This window comes from Corythoichthys intestinalis, chromosome 1 (assembly GCF_030265065.1).
Source record: "Corythoichthys intestinalis isolate RoL2023-P3 chromosome 1, ASM3026506v1, whole genome shotgun sequence".
Taxonomy (NCBI): domain Eukaryota; kingdom Metazoa; phylum Chordata; class Actinopteri; order Syngnathiformes; family Syngnathidae; genus Corythoichthys; species Corythoichthys intestinalis.
The window spans coordinates 21,776,073-21,797,830 of NC_080395.1; the positions used below are offsets into that span (position 1 = coordinate 21,776,073).

At 39.1% G+C, this 21,758-nt stretch overlaps 1 protein-coding gene across 1 annotated transcript in view; it reads left to right on the forward strand.

Moving 5' to 3' along the window:
• The window catches only part of itfg1 (integrin alpha FG-GAP repeat containing 1), a 303,430-nt gene that overhangs the window by 252,963 nt on the left and 28,709 nt on the right, over nt 1–21,758 (forward strand). The window contains exon 15 of the mRNA XM_057853607.1: nt 15,460–15,584. Within this exon, the coding sequence (XP_057709590.1) occupies nt 15,460–15,584 (125 nt within the window). The remainder of the gene's footprint in view (nt 1–15,459; nt 15,585–21,758) is intronic.

A 21,758-nucleotide genomic window follows, 5' to 3' on the forward strand; every position in this document is an offset into this window, starting at 1 on the left:
CTGGCATCAACAAGGCATTTCCGCCCACAGAACTGCCGCTCACTGGATATTTTTTCTTTTTCGGACCATTCTCTGTAAACCCTAGAGATGGTTGTGCGTGAAAAATCCCAGTAGATCAGCAGTTTCTGAAATACTCAGACCAGCCATTCTGGCACCAACAACCATGCCACGTTCAAAGTCACTCAAATCACCTTTCTTCCCCATACTGGTGCTCAGTTTGAACTGCAGGAGATTGTCTTAAACCATGTCTACATGCCTAAATGCACTGAGTTGCCGCCATGTGATTGGCTGATTAGAAATTAAGTGTTAACGAGCAGTTGGACATGTGTACCTAATAAAGTGGCCGGTGAGTGTATATTATTAACATTCTTTCTGTTAAAGGGATCCACGTATAGAAAGGCTTGTAGTTCTTAAAAGATAAATGTTAGTACAAGTTATAGTAATTTTATATTGAAACCCCTCTTAATGTTTTCATTTTAATAAAAGTTGTAAAAAAATTTTATCAAAAATAAACTAGTAAATCGCCATTGTTGACGTCGCCGAGCGGTGACGTTACAGCCATTCTTCCACAGTGTCTTTAACTACGTAATATAGTGATTGAAATACACCACAAGGTGTCAATGGCGAGTTTTAAATTACTTAGAAATCAAGCAAATGAGTGTGTTTTGTCCCTCAACTGACGCCGTAGTTCCCTGTTTCCATCGTACTTCACAGTCATTTGAGTGCTGGCTTCACAACGTATGAGACCTCTGATGGTTTGTATATTGTGACTAAATATTGCCATCTAGTGTATTTGTTGAGCTAAACGAAATGTTTGAATAGAGTTTGACCAAAGTCTGAGTAAGTTTTATGTGTATTTTGCATAGCTATTTTGATTGAGAATGCCAGCTTTTCTTTTTGTGAACTTTTTTTTTTTTTTGAGAGATAGGAATATTATTTTTGTTGTCCTTTCACTAAATGATACCTATGTTTGTTGTGAAGGAGTGCCTGAAGCTTATGCCAAGCAACGACGCGGTCCAATGAACGCCTGTGTCCACTGCCTGTCTCTGCCTCTTAGCTCTCAATGTGCAAAAAACGGCGTCATTGTAATCTGTTTGAGGCGTGAAATGCGTCAAATGTTTTAACGTGATTAATTTAAAAAATTAATTAACGTCCGTTAACGCGATAAATTTGACAGCACTAAAATAAACACAACATCTCATGCAACAACGAAATTATGCACTGTACTTTTTCTAAGTCACAGGACTTTTTTTTACATTGGAAAAAATCTCGCGGCACACCACAAACTAAAAATGTTCTGAAATTACTTTATGTACAGTATATTTAATTATAAAATAATTTTCATTATTTATACTTACTCAATGTGAAACTTGAGCCTGTTTAGATGAACAAAAAGCTAATACCCTGGCAGGAATGGAAGAAACACACACATAGCTCTTCTTCAACAGCTCTCAGTCTTTGTTTTTATTTTTTTTTTTGTAGCAGTTAGGCTTAAAAAAGATCAGAATTATTAGACAGGGGGACTTGAGCAATGTCTTTAAACCGTATCAGGGCCGAGCATCTCACTGACAATGGCTTTGCAGGCAAGTAGTATTAATGTCCTTGTCACAGTGTGGGGCTTTTTCGATTTAGCAACAAGTTCAGCAACAAGGCAACTGGCTTTGACTGCTTTCTCATTTACCTTTGTAGATTTTCTCAAAAAAGTTGCCTGTTTCTCTGTGTTTTCACAAAGGTAAACGAAATAGTCCATCGACTTGTTTTGAAGCGATTAGTGTTTCGTTTGGGGATGACGTTTAAGCTTGCTTGGCACCATGGCGCTGTTAGATAGCTGCTCGTGTCACGTTCAAGAACTGCTTGGCTGTCTAGCTATCAGCCACCTTGCTGTCCTCGACAATGTGTTGAAATAAAACAAGGGGAGGTTTAATGGTCGTCACATGGATTAAATGGAAAGGACACTTTCGTGTATATCGACACTTGACGAGTCTAATCAAATGATGTACAGTAGACGTGCTGGGGTCCACATTGTCGCAGACAGCAAGGTGGCTGATGGGTACAATACTGAGCAGTTCTTGAACACAACACTAGCAATACCTCGCTCATCTGCACACGACCGAAACCTTTTACCTACTTCTTCCTTCCTACTGCAACTCCGCCCGACGACGTAAAAAAAAAAAAAAAAAAAGTCAATATTGAATAATTTCTCGTGGCACACCTGACGATCCCTTACGGCACACCGGTGGAAAAACGCTGCTTTAGACAAACTGGACTTACTACCAAACTTGCCCAAGGAAGAAATAAAGACCACCCTCACGGGCGAAGCTGTGGGCGAAGCTGCAACTGTGTACGTTATGCAGCCAGCTTCGCTTTCGCAACAAACAATGTCGTCAAGCTACCTCAAGAGGGTGCTGTAGAAGCACGCAAAAAAGAAATGAGAAAGATGTTTGAAAGTGATAGTGGTGATGAAGAGGAATTTGAAGGCTTCCATCAAGACAGTTAAAGGGTATGACAACACCTGGGGAAATGCTAATATTCCATCATTTATCCATCAACGCATGCCTTTTGAATTCATATCATGCCACTTTGTGTAATTACACACATCGCAACACCAAGAAAATGATAGAAATTAGGTCGATTGTCAAGCTAAAACGACCCGCCCCCGAGATGCCCGAAATCTAGCATATTGTGTGCGTGACGTCACTATAAGGAAACAACCGGCTCAGTGGTTAGTACTGAATGGCGGCGATGATGGCGGACAATTTTATTTCTAGTTGCAGCGACGAAGCCGACGTAACGAACATTCTTCTAATGGTGACGAGGTGAGTTATGAACCTTTCTTTGGTGTTTTGGGTTATCAATTTGAGCCCAAACGAAAGCCAATGCAGCCTAATGAAAGGATCATTGAGGGGAGCAATCACACTGACGAAACACCGGCGGCAACAGAAACACCAAATGGTTTGTTTTGCATTTCTTTTTGTGAAGCTGATACACCGTGACCGCAAAATAAAGTAATGTATAGAATAATTATCATTTAATGTGCCATCATCGGTTTTCGCTCTGCCAACCAAAACAAATATGAATGGGATTAGAGGATTTGTTCTATATATTTTACGAGCGATAATTTATACATGTGTCCAGTCCTATATTACTGATATGTTTTTTATTAGAAAAGAGTACTCACTCTGGCCATTTCCCTCCTTTGCTTTGCCTGGGGTGGTGGGGTGGTCTCATCAGAGCCAGTCATCGTCCTCTTTCTTGTTATCTCGGGACATTTAGGTGGCTGCGTGTGTAGGTGGGCACCGCCTCTGCTTTCAGCAGCAATTTCTTAGCAAAACCTGATTTCATTTGTCCAAAGTTCGTATAGCTTTCAGGTGTAAAATGCGCAACACATATAACCGTGCCGGAGGCTGGGTCTGCAAAATTAGCCCTCTTAGCACGGACGAACTTTACTCATTGTCTGCGTACTCCAGCTCTTTTTCTCGCGTTCGGGAACTCATGGGTACTACATTGCAACAAATGGCTATTTGTAAACCACATAGCATGACAGGTTTGAACCATTTTAGCGATTTTTTGAGAACACACGAACGCAACTCTCTCGTCGATAAACAACAATGGCAGCTGCCTCGACCTTTTGTTTCCTTGTTATGACGTCTCCGCCCCATTCGGCTGTTTCCGGAATACTTTCGGAAATGTTCGTAATTTTCGATCTATTTTCGATAATTGCTCATGAATGCGATTTATTTTTTTGTTAACTTTATTAATATTTGTTATCTTGCCACATAACGGTTCTATTGATATCTCACAGCCCCTTAGTGTTTTCATACCCTTTAAGGAACTTAAAATATTGACCAAATTGGCATTGTTTGTGTTGTGTACTTAGTTTTTATTATGTTAATAAGTTGCTACTAAATAAAAATACATGAGATGTACCAGGTTTTATTTGTTTCAGTCATATTTTTCTCAAAAATTTGTCCAAAAGTATGCCCAAATGCGATCTATACAAGGGTGACCCTAAAATACCTACTTTTTTAAACCACAAACTAGGAGTGCAGCCTATCTGCCAGAGGGACTTATACGCAAGTATATACGGTATATAAATTAAAGATTCAAAGATGAGGATGAACTAATTGCCGGCAAGCAAAATACAGAGATGAATGCCACACATAGAGAGACATATGTGAAGTTATAGCTCAGCCCCCTCGTCTTTGTTTTTATGTCCTTCATGATGGTGAAGTGCCCTCCTCTAATCCAATGCCTGTCTTGTCTCTTACTTTCATGTGTGACACTGTAATCTTGCAACCCCTCCTCACATCCACGGCCCCGCCGCCACTTTATGGACTCCGTAAATCACCACAACACTACTCGCCACCTTTGCTGTCGTGTCTGTCTTTTCACCGTCCTAAGAAGTTGCTTGTTTTTGTTTGAGGTTGCTGAAGATCATAAAACTATGTGCGCCTTGTACATTTACAGAGCTTTCAACAGTGTGTATGTATAAATATATACACACATATATATATATATATATTAGGGCTGTCAAAATTATCGCGTTAACGGGCGGTAACTAATTTTTTAAAAATAATCACGTTAAAATATTTGACACAATTAACGCACATGCCCCGCTCAAACAGATTAAAATGACAAGGACAGTGTCAAGTCAACTTGTTACTTGTGTTTTTGGGTGTTTTGTCACCCTCTGCTGGCGCTTGGGTGCAACTGATTTTATGGGTTTCAGCACAATGAGCATTGTGTAATTATTGACATCAACAATGGCGAGCTACTAGTTTATTTTTTGATTGAAAAGTTTACAAATTTTCTTAAAACGAAAACATTAAGAGGGATTTTAATATAAAATTTCTATAACTTGTACTAACATTTATCTTTTAAGAACTACAAGTCTTTCTTTCCATGGATCGCTTTAACACAGTGGTGTCCAAACTATTCCACATAGGGCCGCAGTGGGTGCTGGATTTCATTCCTACAAAACAAGATGACATCTTTTCACCAATCTGGTGTCTCACAAGTGTAATCAGTTGATTGCAGTCAGGTGCTGCTTGTTTTAGCACAAACTTCATTGGTTAAACGGTCTGCGCTTGGTTGGTAGGAACAAAAACCAGGACCCACAGCGGCCCTTGAGGACAGGTTTGGACACCCATGCTTTAACAGAATGTTAATGTTCATGCCATCTTGTTGATTTATTGTTATAATAAACAAATACAGTACTTATGTACAGTATGTTGAATGTATATATCCGTCTTGTGTCTTATCTTTCCATTCCAACAATAATTTACAGAAAAATATGGCATATTTTATAGATGGTTTGAATTGCGATTAATTACGATTAATTAATTTTTAAGCTGTGATTAACTCGATTAAAAATTTTAATCGTTTGACAGCCCTAATATATATATGGCGGAAAACACTCAGGTGATTAGAATTTCCGCTGCGAGACCTCCAGTTTAGCCAACTTTCAAAATTGTCCGATATGCATGTGTGATACATCATTGGAAAGCTTAAAATCTCAATTTTCTGGGGGAAGAAAAAATTTGAACAGGAGGGCTTTTTTTTTTTTTTTTTTTTAATGTTTTTTAAACGGCAAAACCCTATCTGGAGGTGAGAGCACACGAGAACAGAATTAAAGACGCCATGACTTTAACGAGATATTATCGCGTACCTACTTTGTTTCGATCCAAAAACTCCATCTAGCATGTATCACTGAGTGTCAAGACACAGCTGTGAATGGTCACAGCTGGATTATTTGGGGATTTTATGGGTGAAACATGGTACTATAATAAGGGTCGCGATGCAGAAATTGCAGACATCAAGGAGTGGTCGAGATGTTCTTTTTCATATATTTACCCTTTTAAACGTTTTTTTCCAACTTTTTTCTGTTTGGATCGATTATTTATCATCTAACATATCGGAGAAAATGCGACAGTAACAAAAAAAAAATACAATTAAGCGATAGTTATGAGGTAGATATCCGTGACTTTTTTACAGACGCCATTTTTTTCATTGTGACGTAATTTGTTTAAAAGTTTAAAATATGCGAGTGAATAATTTTTTTAAGTCGTTTTTTTTTTTTTTTTTTTTAAACGAAATATGAGACATCAATTAATGATTCTAAGCTAAAAACGACAGACAATTTGAATAATAAATATAATTAATTACCTTCGTTTTCATAGCTGGGTTGAAACAAAAGCGGTTGAGCGATGTCTGTAAACGGGTGTTTTCAGGGTAAAACAGACAAATTAACAATAGTTCGGGGGCTTCATGCGCCATGAATCTGCTATGGCAGCATATAGACGTATTGTTCTATTAAACACAACAGTTGTTTTAGCTTAAAATACAGCCGTTTCTTTTAAAGAGGAGTGCAAGAGCAGAAACTTATTTTTCAGTTTTGTCTGTTTTCCGCCATATATATATATATATATATGTATAGTTTTTTTTATAAATATATATAAAACAGTCACAATATTAACTTAAAAATGTTGTTATAATATTAAATATTCATATTAAAGCAGTTTTTTTTTTTTATATTAACAAAAATATTCACTTGCTCTATGAATGGGAAGACATGAGCTGTCTATGGGAGAAAAGCAAACCACATTCATTTTTATCTGCGAGAATAATCAGAAGTTTAGATTGGATTTTGCAAAGAGGTACAGCGATGAGCCACAGAAGTTTTGAAGAAAAGTTCAATGGCCTGATGAGACCAAGATTAACATCTACCAAAGAAATGGAAAGGCTAAAGTATAGAGAAAGGAGGGATCTGCTTATGATCCTAAACAGACAAGCTTATCTTTGAAGCATGGCGGAGGTCATGTCATGGCTTGGGCTTGCATGGCTGCAGAGCCAGAGCTGTGGAGAATCCCATAAGAATCCTTCATTGGGTGCATGAACACATGACAAAGAAGCTGGGAAAATGTGTTAGATTCCAGTGGGATTAAATTGAAGGAATAAAACTAGTAGTTTGGATGTGAAATACATCTTTTGTGACACAAGTTCAGGAACTTTTCGAACATTTATTTCTGCTTTTTGCATGCATAAATGAGCAGATGTTTTACAATATATGTCATGCTAATGAGCTGCTTCAAGACAACGTACTCCTTACGGATGCAGCTTCTAGTCATTCATTTTCTGTTACGCTGCAGTGTTGACCCAGTAAGCGTTGAGAAACATTTACTATCAAATGTGCACGACTGAAACTGAGGTTACTATACACCCAAATATGCACAATTAGCATTATCCCAAGCATGTACTTTAACTTTAACATAAACCATGATTTCTTTAATTTATATGAATTCAATTTTAAAGTTAAGGTCAATTTTCATTTCTTTGAACATTTTAAATAACCGGTTTTCATACGGGAGCGTACAGGTTTGCCCCTGTATACATGATATAGTATGTAATTAGTCAGATATTCTGATGTAACATGGTGCTTGGTTATTTGGATAACCCTAACATGCGCAAATGTTACTTTAAAAAAGTGGGATATCCATTGTGAGTGCCGTTTTCCAAATTTCAAGCATTTAATTTCAACTTCCATGAGCAAATAAACAGGTCTCAACAGGGCTTCAACAGTTTCAACTTTAATTAACTCACCATTTATGTCTTCTTGTGCTGGGTTTGATGGACGTCATGTCTTCTGGAACTGGGTTGATGATGGATGGGTATAGGCAACAAACCCTACAGTGGTATGAAAAAGAATCTGAACCTTTTGGAATTTCTCACATTTCTGCATGAAATCACCATCAAATGTGATCTGCTCTTTGTTAAAATCACACAGATGAAAAAAAAATGTGCTTTAACTAAAACCACCGAAACATCTATAGGTTTTCATATTTGAATGAGGATAGTATGCAGACAATGACAGAAGGGGGAAAATAAGTAAATGAACACACACATATAAAATTTTGTGGCCCCTCCTTTGGCAGCAATAACTTCAACCAGACGCTTCCTGTAGCTGCAGATCAGTCTGGCACATCGATCAGGACTAATCTTGGCCCATTCTTCTCTACAAAACCGTTGTAGTTCAGCCAGATTCCAGGGATGTCTGGCATGAATCGCTGTCTTTGGGTCATGCCACAGCATCGCAATGGGGTTCAAGTCTGAACTTTGACTTGGCCACTCCAGAACGTGTATTTTGTTCTTCTGAAACCATTCTGAAGTTGATATACTTCTGTGTTTTGGATTATTGCCTTGTTGCAGCATCCATCTTCTTTTTAGCTTCAACTGTCTGACAGACGGCCTGAGGTTTTCCTGCAAAACATCCTGATAAACCTTTGAATTCATTCTTCCATTAATGATTGCAAGTTGTCCAGGCCCTGAGGCAGCAAAACAGCCCCAAATCATGATGCTCCCTCCACCATGCTTCACGGTGGGCATGAGGTGTTGATGTTGGTGAGTTGTTCAATTTTTCCTCCACACATGACGTTTTGTGTTACTCCCGAGCAATTCAACTTTAGTTTCATCAGGCCACCAAATATTTGCCAAAACCTCTGTTGGGTGTCCAAGCGCCTTTTCGCGAACATTAAACAAGCAAAAATGTTTTAGTTTTTTTTTTTTTTTTTTTTTTTTTTTTTTTTTTTTTTTGTTTTTATAGACAGCAGTGGCTTCTTCTGTAGAGTCCTCCCATGAACACCATTCTTGGCCATAGTTTTACATATGGTTGATGTGTGCACAGAGATATGGGACTGTGCCAGTGATTTCTGTAAGTCTTTAGCAGCCACTCTACGGTTTGTTTTTACCTCTCTGAGTATTCTGCACTGAACTCTTGGCGTCATCTTTGGTGGACAGCCACTCTTTGGGAGAGAAGCAACAGTGCCAAACTCTCTCCATTTGTAGGCAGCTTCTCGGACTGTCGATTGATGAACATCCAGACTTTTTGAGATGGTTTTGTATCCTTTCCGAGCTTTATAGAAATCAATAATCCTTGATCGCAGGTCTTCAGACGGCTCTTTTGACCGAGCCATGATGCACATCAGACAGTGCTTCTCATCAAGACAGTTCTTACCATGTGTGTGTTTTATAGTAGGCAGGGCAGCTTTAAACCAATCATCAGTGATTGGGCAATTGCTCTTAAAGTCTCCTTAGGCAGAGGGTTCACTTAATGATTTTCTCCTTCTCTCATTGTTTGCATGCTATCCTCATTAAAATATGACAACTTAAAAATGTTTGGGTAGTTTTAGTTAAATTTTGACAAAAATCAGATCACATTTGATGGTGATTTTATGCAGAAATGTGACAAATTCCAAAAGGTTTCAGATACTTTTTCATACCACTGCACACTACTGTTTCAAGGTTCCAAATTTAAGCAAACTCAAAAGGTTGTCAAACACATAACAGGTGAGTAAGAAAATAAGTATTTGTACGGTGACAAGTATCCAAAAAAAAAAGGAAAAGGGGTGTTGAGAGTGATGGTGTTGAAAAACTGTGTCAAACCAAGAGACCTGCTTCCAAAAATATGACCACTGACTGGTGGCAACATTATGTTTTAATTCTTGACCTTTACAAGGGAAATGCCTCAATGTGAACACCAGACCAGCAGATGGCATACGTAAGAAAAAAAAAAAAAATAGGGATGCTGTTGCCAACATTCAGATTGCCACATTCATGACCAGATATTCAGATTAGAATAGAGGGAACCTGAGGGTTGAATTGCACTTCTTTTGTAACATGGTTATTGCTGTTTTCATGGCCATTCCCAACCGAGTTACCATCAGTATTCCGATTATGAAAGAGTTCCTGAAGGACACACACACTACTAAAAGATCCATTGTTAACCATCACTCATGTGTTCTGGCTGTAATTCCCTGCCAAGCTGACTTGGCTTTGGATGTCTCACACACGCGCGCACATGCCAGCATCCTCATGTTGTGAGATGGCTTTCCCCCAGCCACATTTCCTGTATTCTTTTAGCCAATACACACACATACACACATCAGACGCTGAAGCCAGCCTCCAGCTTTACTTGATCAACACATAAATACACACAAAAACCACTGAAGCCAATCCACATGAAGCAGCTAAAAAAATATCCCAAACAAATAGCATTAGACACTGAAAAGCCCAAACACTGTGTGGGCCAAGTATTTGTAGAGTTCTGTCTTTCCACATAGACCACCACAATGTTTTTTTTTATTTTTATATATATTACATTTTGTGTGTCATCAAACAGTACGTCACACTCCACCCAAACCCAATAAAGGGAAAATCCAAGTTCAACTCTTAATACAGCACTCATTAAACTCGTTAGCTGCCATTGACATCGCTAGACGTCCAATCCATTTTGACTGGGAGAGACCAGCAGCAAATGATCGCTGTTAGCCGTCCTATTCAAAATGGATTGGACGCCTAAATGAGCATTCCCATCTTTGCCCCCCCCCCCCCCCCCCACCCACTTAAAATGAATCGGATTGTTATCATTGTCAATGGCAGGCAACAAGATAAATACGATGAAGTTTAAAAATACATAAACTTCAGAGTGTTAATTGGGGGGATTTACCATAGTGTATTTCTGTTTTTATTTATTTTTATTGTATTAATTTGTATTTTATGAATATGTTATTAATTTATACACATAAAAAGCAGTGGTGGATGAAGTACCGTATTGGCCCCAATATATGACAGTGTTTTTTTGCATTGAAATAAGACTGAAAAATAGGGGGTCGTCTTATATTCGCGGTCTAGACATTATACCCATTCACGACGCTAGATGGCAACAGATATCAATGAAGCGATGTTCTGTCATGACAGATCTCAGCTACTCTCAAGTTAAACCAGTTTGCATTATTTTTTTGCAAAGTTTTTCCTTATTCAGATTTGTTTCAAGACTACAGTTACAGTTAGACTTCACTTTGATGGTTAATGCAGACAATAGATTGGTTTATTTACATTTCAAAAACCAGAAGCCATTCATTTACGAATGTGATTGCACTTCAGTTAACATATTTAAATGTTCTTGTGCTGCAACGATTAATCGATTAACTCAAGTATTCGATTAGAAAAAAATATTCAAATTAAATTTTTTTGCTTCGAGTATTCGTTTAAAGTGGCATTGTAATGGTTTCTTTTGAAAGTGTTTGCATTTAATTTTATTGATCAGTGTGGATACACTGCCCTCTGGTCGGCCTCATTTCACATGGCTGAATCCAACTGCTCCCTGTTAAGACCAACGTAAGCTAAGTTTTTGTTTGAGCTAATGTTTTTTAATGCATTCATAGTTTAGTTTATAGGTATACTTAGCTGATTTGTGGGAATATGTGTCTGAACCATTTGTTAAGAGCATTGTAAAAAAAAAAAACTGAAAAAAATGTTAGCATTTTATAGCATTTAAGCTAGTGGACTTTTGCTATGTAAGTTAGCCAATATTTCTTTTGTTGTATTTAGATCATATATTTACCGTTTTTCATACAGTTTGAGGCTCAGCTCAGGTATATAAATTTTTCATGTTCCTTATCCGATTACTCGATTATTCGAACTAACTAGCTCATCGATTAATCGACTACTAAAATAATCGATAGCTGCAGCCCTAAATGTTCACATATTAAGATTTGAATGAGGCAAAATAACATACTTTTTCTCTCAAATATATTGTTATAATCATTTGTTTCGGATGTACTGTAATTATTTTTTGTATAAAAATTAATTTAGTGTTCAAAAAGTCTTTTTTCAAACTTGAGTCTTGAATAAAAGCCGTCTTATAATCAGGGCCTTCTTTATTCAAGCCAATACGGTACTTACTTTTTTACTTAAGTAAAAATGCAGATACAAGGGGCAAAAAATTACTTTAGTAAAAGTACAATTATCTAAGAAAAAATACTCAAGTAAATGTACAAAAGTACTTGCTTTAAAATTTACAAGTAAAAAGTAAAAGTATATTCTCCCGATGCAACACTGTAATGTACAGTGGTACCTCTACATACGAATTTAATTCGTTCCAGCACCTTGTTTGTAAGTCGAAAAGATCATATGTTGAGCAGGATTTTCCCATAAGAATACATTGTAATTCCATTCATTCGTTCCACAGCCCGAAAACCTACACTAAATTCTTAATAAAAACTGATGTTACTCTTGCAAATATCAATTGCAAAGAGCAAAACAAATAAATTCTGAATTAAAATCAGAATAAATAATATAATTATGGTAAAAATGTTAATAATAATAATACCTGCAATAATGTAACAAATCGGGTTCTAATGTGGTGAATGTGTTTGCATAGTGTACCTGAACGCATCGCGTGGCTAATTTGACAGGGTGAGCCTTTTTACTTTCACTTTGTTTACTTGCTGCGGGGGACACTAGGCGTGTTGTGTTGCACAAGTTGATGGAATAAATGATTATAAACCTGATGAAGCTGGCGATTTCTTTGGCGATGTTACCACAACAATAATCAATCAATCAATCAATCAAATTTATTTATATAGCCCTTTACAAAACCCGAAAGGCCCCCAAAGTGCTTTACAACAAAACATGGCTCAAGATAAAAAAAAAGCAGGAAAATATTATACAATGACATTTTACAAAATAAAATAAAACAAAGAGCGCATCGCAATAAAATTCCAGCAAGTAAAACAATAAAACCGATAAAATCGAAAAGAAACATTAAAAAAGCCCTTAAGCTAATAAAACCAGGCTATCCTAATCTTTGTAAAAGGCGAGTCTAAAAAGGTGTGTTTTTAGCTGAGACTTAAAAAGACCTACATCCGTGGTGGTGCGGATTTCGGGGGGAAGGCTGTTCCACAGCCTGGGGGCAGCAACCGCGAAGGATCGGTCTCCCCACTGTTTAAGTTTTGACCTTGGAACATCTAAAAGAAGCTGGCCGGTCGAGCGAAGAGTCCTGCCAGAGTTACGAAAAGTTAAAATTTCCGATAGATAAGATGGAGCCTGGCCATTAATAGAATTAAAAACAAACAGTAAAAGTTTGAAATCAATTCTAAAATGGACTGGAAGCCAGTGGAGTGATGATAGCACGGGGGTAATATGCTCACGTCTAGGTGTACCTGTTAAAAATCGAGAATAATTGACACTTTAACTAATAACTGGCGAACGGAGGAGGACCGCCAAGATCGTAGACTGTCTACGGCTGTATTGTTGAGCCATATCACGGATGCGCACCCCACCTCTCATATTTTTCTTTCTTTCTTTCTTTCTTTCTTTCTTTCTTTCTTTCTTTCTTTCTTTCTTTCTTTCTTTCTTTCTTTCTTTCTTTCTTTCTTTCTTTCAGTCTATCTATCTATCGGTTACCTTCACATGCCGAATGGTGGATGAAGTACTTGCTTTTTACTTAATTACAAATACCGATACAAGTGTAAAAAATTACTTAAGACAGAAAATACTCAAGTAAATGAACTAAAGTATTTAATTTAAAATTTACAAGTAAAAAGTACAAGTCTTTTCTCCCAATGCAAAAATGTAATATACTGTATATGACATGAAGTAGTTGGTGTGAGAGCAGAGGATGCAGAGGACAGGCTAAGATGGAGACAAATGATTCGCTGTGGCGACCCCTGAAGGGAAAAGCCGAAAAGAAAAGAACAATATATATAAATATATATATAGTATAGTGTATACACAGACAGTACATACAGAGATCTGAGTCAATATTCAAAGAAATAACCAGAAAATTCATTTACTGCTCAGTTTTATTTACAGCTATGCAGAATGGAAAAAACAAGCAATAAAATTGACTGCACTGTAAACAGAAGGTTAAGAAGCTCAAAAACTCTATTATTATGCTACCGATTATTCGGTGTCAGTCTCCCAGTCCCAATGGATTTGACGTCTCGGCCCGTCAAAGGCAACCAATGAGCGAAGGGTTAAAACCCCATTTGAAATGGTGCAAAAAAATGAAGCGAAAATGGTCTGCTTGTGCGTGTGTCATCCTGGTTTAATGGTTTTCCCCTCAGAGAGCTCGAGTGTGTTTGTTCGTTTATGACCTGACCCTCCAGAGGTTCCTCGGACTGGAAGGAAGCGGCCAATGTCGAGGTTTAAGCGAGGCGGAGGAAGAGGCAGAGCTTTGCAATGCGCAGTCCATCCACATTAGTTCTGATCACTGGCTGCCTCCAGGCTCCCTCGCTCTCATTCGTTTTCTCTCTATCCTCCCATCTTTGTTTACCACGGAGAGGTTGATTTATGTCGGCTGCACTTGGAAGAGTCGGGCCGCGTGGGCGAGACACAGCAGCTGATGGGGGGGTGCAGGGTGTAAGGGTGAGGGGATGTGAAACAAGGAAGGCCAGTGAGGTAATAGATTTTGATTGGACACTGCTCATAAAAGATTATTTGCGTTGGATGTTTAATTTCATTTGAATAGTCAGTGAGGTCATAATGTTTAAGAGTGTCTAACAAGACATTTTTTTCCTTTGCCTATTTTATAAATGTGCATAAAACATATATTTGACATTTCCTGCTCACAACATTGCATGCTGGGCGATATGCATATGCAGACACAAACTGATTTTTTTTGGGCATATTTTGAACAGTCCCTCAAGAAGAGTGAAATACTGGTTTTCTGGCAGTTAACTCATTTGCTCCCAAAACGTATAAATAAATTCTATTTTTAATTGTTTCAGTGTCCCAAAGGCGTATTTATACGTCTTTTACGTTTGTTTGTTTTTTTTTCATAAGAGACATCTCTAGGTTCTGATTCAACTGAGCTCCAAAGCACAAAGCTGAAAATCCATTTTTAAGCAATAAAACTGGCCACTGGAGGGCAGTAGCGCATTTGGTAAGACCCGTAACCCGACTCAACGGCAACGAACGGCCGGGCGGCGATTAGGGAAAAGTTAACCCGGCTGTCGCGGCCACAACAACATCAATCAGTTAGTTATGTGTAAATAAATTGTTACTTTGCTACCAAAAGCTCTATTTGTCTTGTTGTTTATGTTATTTTGTAAAAGGAAAACATTATTCAGATGTTTGGGATGTAAATAAAGCAAAAAATAGCTGTGTTAAAGTCAAAGTTATGTTTGAAATGTATGCTTCACAAAAAGCTCAATTCCTCTGTTTTTTCATCAGAAATTGGAAAATGCTCAAACTGAGCTATTTTCTAATGCTGATGTCTAAATAATGGAAAAAGATACAGTATGAACTTACTTTTTTTCCTGCTGAAAGAAGAGAGTCTAATCTTTCTTTTGGTGGGTTCCATGTTTATATAGCAATAGAACAGAATTCTCTGTGGGCCTTGCAAAATCAGTCAAAATCCAGTAAAATGGCCAGGAGCAAAGGGGGTTGCACGGGTGAAAATGGCTGGGAGTGAATGAGTTAATCACACTCCAAGTGGGCTCTACTTTACTTAAGCATATTGTGCACTAAAATACAAAATGTATTTCATCTAGCTTAATACACATATACAATGGTAGATGCCATTACTTAAAAACAACCAAAGTTTTTGAAAAATCGTGAGTAGAATCAAGATCGAACAAAATGAAGAAAAATAAACGTGATCTTTTCTCCATTTTGCAGCGGGCCAGTTGAGTCAGTCAGCGCACTTCTCCTTGCAGCTGCCCTACACTGTGTTAGGCTTGGGACGCAGTGCCAACTTCCTCGACCACTTGGTGGTCGGTATTCCACGCCGGTCCAGAGAAGAGGTGAGCGGAACTTAGCTTTTCGCCTGATACAAGCTACAATCACTGTAGCGCTCAATTTCCAAGAAGAGGTTTAGATCAGGTTCTCAAAATAAGGGTATCAACACCAGACTAAATTATATACTTGGTGGCATCCCTATGGGCCCCAAGGTCTCTTCACATTTATTAAGAATAACGAGGAAACACGATGATAACAAAGCAGCTCGTCTCTCAGGCATGTACAAGTGTAATCAACTCACTACGAGAAATAGCTGAATTATTGTTTAACATTACCTGTGGATCTACGTTCCTACCCTCACCTATGGTCACGAGCTGTGGGTCGTGACCGAAAGAACAAGATCTCAGATACAAGCGGCCACAATGAGTTTCCTGCGTGCTCTCCCTTAGAGATGGGTGAGAAGCTCAGTCATCCGGGGGACTCAGGGTCGAGCTGCTACTGCTCCGCATGGAGAGGATCCAGCTGTGGTGGCTCAGGCATCTAGTTCGGATGCCCCCTGGTGGTTGCTTGAACTAATACCTGGGGTGAAACCCTTGTCTGAAATCCATCCATCTTCAACCTCTTATCCGAAGTGAGGTCGCGGGGACAGCAGTTTCAGCAGGGAACCACAAACTTCCCTTTCCTTGGCCACATTAAATAGCTCTCACTGGGGCATCCTGGAGCCAGTGTCGAGATATAATCCCTCCACCTGGTCCTGAGCCTGCCCCGAGGTTTCCTCCCAGCTGGATGTGTCCGAAACACCTCCCTAGGGAGGCGCTCTGATGGCATCCGCACCAGATGCCCGAACCACCTCAACTGACTCCTTTCTACCTGAAGGAGCAGCGACTTGACTCCAGCCTCTCACGAATAGCAGCGTTTCTCACCCTGTCTCTAAAGCCCCTTTCACACATACCAAAAGACCAATAAAATCCCGGGATTTAAACGGGTAGCCCTTGTGTGTAAAAGCAATTTCCTAGGTCGACTGACATGGAGATTACGCGGACATTTAACGGGTCACGTCTTAGTATTAGGTCCGGGACCTTCCCGGGACAAGGCATGTGTGAAAGCACGCTTTGATTCCAGGGTCACAGCACAAAGGCTGATGACGTAATATCATGGCGGCCCGATCGTTGTTTGCTCCTCTTTCGCAGTAAGACGAAAAGCGGTAAACAAACGTCAAAATTATCAAAATGGCTAAATTAAACTGAAACCATAACGAAATTAAATTGCTACTGGATCGTAGAACCGAGGAAGACAGTCCATCTTCCATCTTTGGAAATGTGTCGTTTATTTTGTTGCCGATGTTAGGGTCCGCAACTGCGGAAACAAGGTTGTACCTCAAAGCAGACAACAACAGAGGGATGCTGCGTTCAAGGGTTTATTAGATACAAACAAAAATACACGCGATCGTGGAAAAAGGGGAATAACACAATGGGTCCGACTAGGTCGACGGGATCAATAATACTAACCTAAGCAGTAGGCAGAGAGCCGATAAGACAACAAAATAAACTGATTTCAAAACAAGGGTGGCAGACAAACAAGCTAGCAAATGCACGAAATTCGAGAGCACAAGGTGTCGAATGCCGCCCAGAAAGTTAATATCTCGGCACCCTTCTCTTGGATCGGTCTTGATGAGCTTGAACTGGCTGCAGGTACGACGTCGGGAACGCTACCTCTACCGGCTCTGTGACAGCCGATGCCGACCAAAATGAATTAATATTCGGGTTATAAAATCGCGCCAACCGCCCTCCCTGCACAGAGAGCGCCGAGACGCCAACCAGAGATACAGTGGGGCAAATAAGTATTTAGTCAACCACTAATTGTGCAATTTCTCCCACTTGAAAATATTAGAGAGGCCTGTAATTGTCAACATGGGTAAACCTCAACCATGAGGGACAGAATGTGGAAAAAAAAAACAGAAAATCACATTGTTTGATTTTTAAAGAATTCATTTGCAAATCATGGTGGAAAATAGGTATTTGGTCAATACCAAAAGTTCATCTCAGTACTTTCTTATGTACCCTTTGTTGGCAATAACGGAGGCCAAAACGTTTTCTGTAACTGTTCACAAGCTTTTCACACACTGTTGCTGGTATTTTGGCCCATTCCTCCATGCAGATCTCCTCTAGAGCAGTAATGTTTTGGGGCTGCTGTTGGGCAACACGGACTTTCAACTCCCTCCACAGATTTTCTATGGAGTTGAGATCTGGAGACTGGCTAGGCCACTCCAGGACCTTGAAATGCTTCTTACGAAGCCACTCCTTTGTTGCCCTGGCTGTGTGTTTGGGATCATTGTCATGCTGAAAGACCCAGCCACGTCTCATCTTCAATGCCCTTGCTGATGGAAAGAGATTTTCACTCAAAATCTCTCGATACATGGCCCCATTCATGCTTTCCTTTACACAGATCAGTCGGCCTGGTCCCTTTGCAGAAAAAACGCCCCAAAGCATGATGTTTCCACCCCCATGCTTCACAGTGGGTATGGTGTTCTATGGATGCAATTCAGTATTCTTTCTCCTCCAAACACGAGAACCTGTGTTTCGACCAAAAAGTTCTATTTTGGTTTCATCTGACCATAACATATTCTCCCAGTCCTCTTCTGGATCATCCAAATGCTCTCTAACGAACCGCTTTTATACCGATAATGAGTTAAAACAGGTGCCATTAATACAGGTGGAGCCTCGTTAGACCTCGGTAGAAGAAGTTAGACCACTTTGACAGCCAGAAATCTTGCTTGTTTGTAGGTGACCAAATACTTATTTTCCACTCTAATTTGGAAAGAAATTATTTATAATTCAAACAATGTGATTTTCTGGGGGGGGTTTCACATTCTGTCTCTCATGGGTAGGGTTTACCCATGCAATTACAGGCCTCTCTAATCTTTTCAAGTAGGAGAACTTGCACAATCAGTGGTTGACTAAATACTTACTTGCCCCACTGTAAATCAAGCCACTTTCACACATACAACTTGGTTTATACCCGGGACATTTCCCCATGTGTGAAAGCCATGACACAGCTAAATCCTGTGTCACCATGCACAGGAATTTACCAGGATATAAGTCTGAAAGGAGCTTAAGGGAGAAGCCAGCAGTCCGCCTGAGAAAACCCATTTCAACCGCTTGTACCCACGATCTTGTTCTTTCGGTCATGACCCATCGCTCATGACCATAGTTGAGGGTAGGAGCGAGAATTGAATGGTAGATGGAGAGCTTTGCCTCTCGGCTCATCCCTCTCTTTGTTGCAACAGTGCGATAAAGCGACCGCAATACTGCTCCTGCTGCCCCGATTCTCCATTCAATCTCACGCTCCATTGTTCCCTCACTTGTGAACAAGACCCTGAGATACTAAAACTCCTTGTATGAAATCCTAAACCTAATTTGAAATGATCTAAACCAGTGGTTCTATGCCTGGGTTCGATAGAACCCCAGTGGTTCGGTGAATAGACTAGATTTTGGACTGGTTAGCCCACAATTTACAGAATTTATTCACTTTCTTTCAACTGCTGGCCCTCTATCTAGTGGGAGGAGAAACTGATTTGCTCAGCGGAAGGTTGACTCACACTTGGGATGAGGAAGTTTAACAGACATACAGGAAGAGTGAAATCAGTGGCAAAAAAGGCAATATTTTTTAGTAAATTTGAAATTTTAGGTAATTTGAATGGGGATTTAGATACAGTGGTATGAAAAAGTATCTGAACCTTTTGGAATTTCTCACATTTCTGCATAAAATCAACATCAAATGTGATCTGAGCTTTGTCAAATTCACACAGATGCAAAAACAGTGTCTGCTTTAACTAAAACTACCCAAACATTTATAGGTTTTCATATTTTAATGAGGATAGTATGCAAACAATGACAGAAGGGGGAAAATAAGTGGGTGAACCATCACATTTAATATTTTGTGGGGCCCCCTTTGGCAGCAATAACTTCAAACGGACGCTTCCTGTAACTGCAAATCAATCTGAATCATCAATCAGGACTAATCTTGGCCCATTCTTTACAAAACTGCTGTAGTTCAGTCAGATTCGTGGGATGTCTGGCATGAAACTCTGTCTTTTGGTCATGCCACAGCATCTCAATGGGGTTCAAGTCTGGACTTTGACTTGGCCACTCCAGAACACGTTTTTTGTTCTTCTGAAACCGTTCTGAAGTTAATTTACTTCTGTGTTTTGGATCAGTGTCTTGTTGCAGCATCCATCCTCCTTTTGGCTTCAACTGTCTGACAGACGCTACAAAACATCCTGATAATTTTTTAAAATTCATTCTTCCATTACTGATTGCAAGTTGTCCAGGCCTCGAGGCAGCAAAACAGCCCCAAATCATGATGCTCCCTCCACCATGCTTCACGGTGGGGATGAGGTGTTGATGTTGGTGAGCTGTTCCATTTTTCCTCCACACATGAGATTGTGTGCTACTCCCAAACAATTCAACTTTGGTTTCATCATTCCAAATAATATTTTGCCAAAACTTCTGCGGAGTGTCCAAGTGCCTTTTTGCGAACATTAAAGGAGCAACAATGTTTTTTAGACAGCTTCCTCCGCGGAGTCCTCCCATGAACACCATTCTTGGCCATAGTTTTACATATAGTTGATGTTTGCACAGAGATATTGGACTGTGCCAGTGATTTCTGTAAGTCTTTAGCAGACATTCTTGGGTTCTTTTTTACCTCTCTGAGTATTCTGCGTAGAACTCTTGGTGTCATCTTAGGTGGACAGCCACTCCTTGGGAGAGAAGCAACAGTGGCAAACTCTCTCCATTTGTAAACAACTTCTCTGACTGTCGATTGATGAACATCCAGACTTTTTGAGATGGTTTTGTATCCTTTCCGAGCTTTATAGAAATCAACAATCCTTGATCGCAGTTCTTCAGACAGCTCTTTTGACCGAGCCATGTTGCACATTAGACAATTATTTTCATCAAGACAGTTCTTACCATGTGTGTGTTTTATAGTGGGGAGGGTAGCTTTAAACCACTCATCAGTGATTGGGCACACACCTGATTTAAAATGTTTAAAAAATTGGTAAAAATTGGTTTCAGTTGCTCTTTAAATTTCCTTAGGCAGAGGGTTCACTTACTCATTTTCCCCCTTCTGTCATTGTTTGCATGCTATCCTCATTAAAATACAAGAACCTATAAATGTGGGTGATTTTAATTAAAGCAGACGCTGTATTTTCATCTGTGTGATTTTGACAAAGATCAGATAACATTTGATGGTGATTTTATGCAGAAATATGAGAAATTCCAAAAAGTTCAGATACTTTTTCATAAGACTGTAGCTTGATAGCGTAGCTATATTGGTTTTGAATTTGACAACAACAACAAAAAATTAAAAAAAAAAAATAATAAAGCTTTAATATTTCAATTCCAAAGGGTTCAGTAAATGCACATGTGTGGGATTCGATACCTTTAGGCAGGTTAAGAACACTGATCTAAACTCTCTCTGAAACCCTAATTTGTCTGAAACCCTAACCTTTGTTTAAATATATATATATATATATTTTTTTTTTTTTTTTTTTTTTAGCTGTATTTCCTGCAGCTATTTTCCATCCTGTGTATTTTTTTTTCCTTCTCATGATGCCAGTAACATGAAGTGTGTGTTTAATCTTTTATTTCAATCCATGCTGCTGCTTCTCCATCTTTCCCACTGGGACTTCAAACTACTCTTATCTACTTTCCTCTCAAATCTACCTTAATAACTGCCGTCCAGTATTTGTCCTCCACGAGTGGTTGGGTGGTGAGGGATGATGGGGATTCACTCCTTCACTGGTGTTATCAATCTTGCAGTGCCACACTTTTTTTTTTGCCTTTGAACCTGAACTGGTATATTTTCCTCCTGCAAAACATCCGCTTCGAATGAAGTATAAATTAATTAACACCTCCCTGCCACCGATACATTCATGGTGCAACTGAATCATCTGATTTATTTGAGTCAGATTTCCATCTGACAGTATAGCACAGTACCGGTGAGTAAATCTTATGGTGTGTATCACAATATGGCGAGCATTATGACATTTTTAATGCTATTTCCCTATGCTCTCACATATAACGATAAGGAACTCATCAAATATTATAGTTTTCCAATACGATCAGCGGTATCATGATATGACGCACTAAAAAAAAATCTGTATATTTTATAATACTATAAATAGTGTCTGGATACCTTTGGATTGATTTATATTGTCTCTGCCGTATTCCACTGGT